Source organism: Portunus trituberculatus, chromosome 35, assembly GCF_017591435.1.
Source record: "Portunus trituberculatus isolate SZX2019 chromosome 35, ASM1759143v1, whole genome shotgun sequence".
Lineage (NCBI taxonomy): Eukaryota > Metazoa > Arthropoda > Malacostraca > Decapoda > Portunidae > Portunus > Portunus trituberculatus.
This window is the reverse complement of record NC_059289.1, coordinates 18244273-18249122: the sequence shown is the minus strand read 5'-3', so window position 1 is coordinate 18249122 and position 4850 is coordinate 18244273. Positions and strand designations below refer to the sequence as shown.

At 40.7% G+C, this 4850-nt stretch overlaps 1 protein-coding gene across 1 annotated transcript in view; it reads left to right on the top strand.

Moving 5' to 3' along the window:
- Positions 1-736: 736 nt before the first annotated feature.
- LOC123512920 (homeobox protein PKNOX2-like) overlaps positions 737-4850 on the top strand; it is a 217564-nt gene continuing 213450 nt past the window's right edge. The window contains exon 1 of the mRNA XM_045269577.1: positions 737-782. Within this exon, the coding sequence (XP_045125512.1) occupies positions 766-782 (17 nt within the window). The 5' untranslated portion in view covers positions 737-765. The remainder of the gene's footprint in view (positions 783-4850) is intronic.

The window sequence follows — 4850 nt, the reverse complement described above, 5'->3', positions numbered from 1 at the left end:
AATAGATAGATTTTTTTCGATTTCAGTTTGGTATGTCACAAGCCGATTTATGTATACTGTCTCTCTCTCTCTCTCTCTCTCTCTCTCTCTCTCTCTCTCTCTCTCTCTCTCTCTCTCTCACGAATAGATAGATTTTTTTTTTTCGATTTCAGTTTGGTATGTCACAAGAAAAAGCTTTACTGATAGATATAGAGATAGATAATTGTGATCAGTTGGAAATGTGAAATATATATGAAAAAAAATGTATATATATGTTTCACAGTTGCACGTAAAATTCTCCATTAGACTTTATTTAACATTACGAATTTCAATTTTCACTGCACACATATTCATAAAATGTTCTCTTTCTGTGTGTCTATTTCAGGCAGTTTTGTTTGTTCGTCTGCCTTTCTGCCTATCTATATGTCTGTCTATCTGTCTGTCCTTCTGTCTGTGAATCTATCTATCTATCTATCTATCTATCTGTCTCTGTCTCTGTCTCTGGCTCTGTCTCTGTCTCTGTCTCTGTCTCTGTCTGTGTCTGTCTGTCTGTCTGTCTGTCTGTCTGTCTGTCTGTCTCTCTCTCTCTCTCTCTCTCTCTCTCTCTCTCTCTCTCTCTCTCTCTCTCTCTCTCTCTCTCTCTCTCTCTCTCTCTCTCTCTCTCTCTCTCTCTCTCTCTCTCTCTCTCTCTCTCTCTCTCTCCTCACCTTGACTAATGGCTTCCCTCCCCACACAGGTAAGCAGTCACCTGGCTCCTCCCCGGCGTCGCACCTGGCCCAGGTTACCATGAATGACGTGGTAAAGTACGTTTCTTCTTCTCTCTATGCACTGTCTTGTCCGTCCCTCCCCTAATGGTCACTGTCTTGCTGGCAGGCTGTGAAGGACGGCTGGGTTAGGCTGGGTTGGGTTAGGTTAGGTTACATTGGGTTAGGTTACGTAAAGGATAGGTTAGGTTAGGTCTTTTTGTGTTGGGTTAATTTAGGATAGGTTTAGTTAGGTTAGGTTAGGTTAGGTTGCATTGGGATAGGTTACGTAAAGGATAGGTTAGGTTAATTTTTGGGAGTTGAGTTGATTTGGGATAGGTTTAGTTAGGTTAGGTTAGGTAAGGTTACATTGGGATAGGTTAGGTTAAGTTTTGTAGGGGTTAAGTTGATTTGGGATAGGTTTATGAGTTGGGTTAGGTTGGTTCAGATTTTAGGTTCGTATTCTCAAACACTTATGTCCTTCACCTTCACTATTTCAAGGTTTATTTTGATTTATACACGAGTTTTTTAAGATGTTTATTTTACGATTCTAGAGGCGTATTGGTAAGATTTCTGCATTATTAACTGGAGACTCACTCTTGAAAACCCTCCTAAATATCTCTGTGGCCTTGGGAAACAGTGGTGATGAGAGAGCAAAGCGTTTTTAAGAAAGTTTGTGTGGTTATGGAGGCAGAGTGACAAGACTTCTGCATTATTAACTGAGGAAACACTCTTGAAAACCCTGCTCGTCATCTCTGTGGCCTTGGAAAGCACTGGTGGCGAGAGAGCAAAGTGTTTCTGAATACGAATCTATTAATTATTTGTGTCGGTTTGGGTTGGATTCAAATTTGTTGGGTTGGAATAGGTTTAGTTGGATTTGTTTTGGTTAGATTAAGTTAGGTTAGATTTAATTATAAGTTGGATTTTGTTTGGTTTGGCTGAAGTTAGACTGGGTTGTGTTGGGTTAATTTGGCTTCAGTGTTCTTGGATTAGGTTAAGTTGGGCGATAGTTGGATTTTTGTTTGGTTAGGTAAAAGAATTTGAATGAATAAATTGGAGTAATATTTTTCACTTTATATGATTCCTGATGTTTTGATGTTAGGTTAGGTTAGTTTCGATATAATTAGGTTACGTTAAGTTACATTCATTTGGGTTAGTTCAGACAGTGAGTGAGGTGAAAGGTTTAGACATATCTCAGCCACTTGTGATAGAGTTTCCTTACATTAGCTTTGTTTGGTCTCGTGTGATAGATAAGATAGAGATAACCTTAGTAATAACTCCCACCTTATGACTCTATCGTATTCTTTGTTATAGTTAGATTTTAGTGAACGATTTATGTAGTTTTCATTTAGTACATATAGTGATGAATAGCTGGCTCTGTAGTGTTTTAGTTAGTTTCCCCACTCTAACTCTCTATGTATTAATTTTCCACGTATCATGATTCTGCAGGTTCTTCGCATCACTGAAATTAAATGTTCTTCCTCCTCTCCTTAGACGTGAAGTATCTATTGACGCTTTCCCTCCTCCAGTTCAAGTGTCAAAGTGTGAAAGTCTGTCACCAATTAATTTCATTCACCAATTAGTCGTATGTTCAAAATGAAAAAAAAGGGAAAAAGGGAAAAAAACAGCACATATGTTATAACTATATTTGCATTTCTTCCATATATTAAAGCGCAGCATAGGTGTGTGTGTGTGTGTGTGTGTGTGTGTGTGTGTGTGTGTGTGTGTGTGTGTGTGTGTGTGTGTGTGTGTGTGTGTGTGTGTCGGCGCTGGGGTCAGAGAGCCACTACTCACACAGAACATGAAGCGAACACGGCTCGTATCCTGGTTCTCACATGTGCGGGGGAGGAGGAGGAGAAGGAGGAGGAAGAGGAGGAGGAGGAGGAGGAAGAGGAAGAGTAGAGGGAGGGTAGAATTTGGGAGATGAGGGTATTGAGGGGAAGACAAGAGAAGGACAGAAGAGAGAGAGAGAGAGAGAGAGAGAGAGAGAGAGAGAGAGAGAGAGAGAGAGAGAGAGAGAGAGAGAGTTTTAGATTTCCTTACCTACAAGAAAGAAGGAGTAAGCGAGACAGAGAGAAGAACGAAAGAAAATGGAAGGAAGAAAATAGGTAGATGGAGAGAATAGAATAGGGAGATGGAGAGAAGAAATAATGTAGATGGAGAAAAGAATAAGGGAGATGGAAGGAAAATATACAGAGAAGGAATAGAGACAGGAGACAGACAGTGAAAGACAGGGAATAAAAAGGAGGAAGAACGAGCTACAGTAAAGGAGGGAAGAGGCGAATGGAAAAAAGCCGTAAGGACGCATTTCACCTAAAAATCGAGGCACAGAAAGCCATTACGCCCTCTGATCCTTATGACCCGAGATGCTTTGTCCTCTTTCTCTCCATCCCTCCATCCCTCCATCTCCCCATTCCTCCATCTCCCCATTCCTCGACTTCCCCATTCCTCCATCTCCCCATTCCTCAACCCTTCCTTCCTTTCTTTCTTCCCTCCTTTCCTTTGCCTTCTCTAACACTTTCCCAGAGAGAGAGAGAGAGAGAGAGAGAGAGAGAGAGAGAGAGATGAAGGAAACGAAAGACTTGAGAGGAAACAATGGGAGGAAAGGAGACAAGGGTGAGGGAAACTAAGAGAGAGAGAGAGAGAGAGAGAGAGAGAGAGAGAGAGAGAGAGAGAGAGAGAGAGAGAGAAAGCGAAGGAAAGTCTAAATGCAGATAAAGGAAAGGAACCAAGACAGAGAGAGAGAGAGAGAGAGAGAGAGAGAGAGAGAGAGAGAGAGAGAGAGAGAGAGAGAGAGAAAGAAAAAAACGATGGAAAGTCTAAATGCAGATAAAGTGAAGGAACCAAGACAGAGAGAGAGAGAGAGAGAGAGAGAGAGAGAGAGAGAGAGAGAGAGAGCTTGATATTGAGACTAGACACACTACATCATGGCGGGAGACCAAGACAGCAAGTCGCAGTCGGCGTGCGATGATAATTTTGCAGGTGTGTGAGAGTTACGAGGGAGAGGGAGTGGGAGAGTGAGAGAGAGGGAGGAGGAGGAGGAGGAGGAGGAGGAAGAAGAAGAAGAGGAGGGACGGCTGCCAAATGTACGATGAAACCTCCTCGCCGCGTGACCCCTTCCTCCTCCTCCTCCTCCTCCTCCTCCTCCTCGAAGTCTTCCTTTCTTCCTTCCTTCACCTCCATCATGACTACTTGATTATATTTTTAGTTTTTATTATCTCTCTCTTTCTCTCTTCCTTCTCTACGTACGTGTAGTTCTATTTTGTTCCTAATTTATTCGTCTCTTGCATACAATATTTCCTTTTTTCTCCCTCCCTCCTCCTCCTCCTCCTCCTCCTCCTCCTCCTCCTCCTCCTACCGTCTATATTTTTCTCATTCTTATAGTTTATCACTCACGATTTATATCTGAGGAAGAAAACGTGATGTACAAGCGCTCAAAGAAAATGGGCCTTGGTCTCCTTCCTGTGCAGTAAGAAGTGAGGCTCGTAAACACAGGAAAGGGTTAGATAAATAGAGGAAGGCGAGCAGGTGTGAATAGATAGCGGTGATAATTAACAGATGTGAATATAGTGATCAGGTGAAGGGAATGTATTGTGGGGTCGTGTTTTTGAAGGTGATTTATGTGTCGCTGCGCTAAAACTAAATAGGTGAATGTGACTGATTGAAAAAAAAAAGGGTTATTTATTTATTCTCTGATTAAGATTTGAGAGTGAGGGGAAAATAAAAGAGGGGGGGGAAATTAATGAGGTGTTTTAATTTCTCTCTTATCTTCCTATTTTTTTATTTTTTTTATTTCCGTATTTGTTTCATCATTTATCAAGATTTTTTCACCTGAAGTTTTTTTTTCTTTTTTTTAACGAGTTAGGTTTTCATTAAGTTTGAGTTGTTTTTAGTTGTTGTTTTTTTCTTTTTCTCTTGATTTAACGTTCTTTTCTTCTTCTCTTCCTCTTCCTTTTTTTATTAACTTCTTTCGTTATCTTTCTCCTATATCCTTTATTTTTTTTCTCTTCCTATTAATTTTATGTTCTCTTCTTTTCTTCCTCTTCTCTCCCTCTTAATTTTTTTTTCTTCCTCTTCTTCTTCCTTTTCTCATACTGTCTTTCTCCTCTTCCTGATTTACCTTTCATT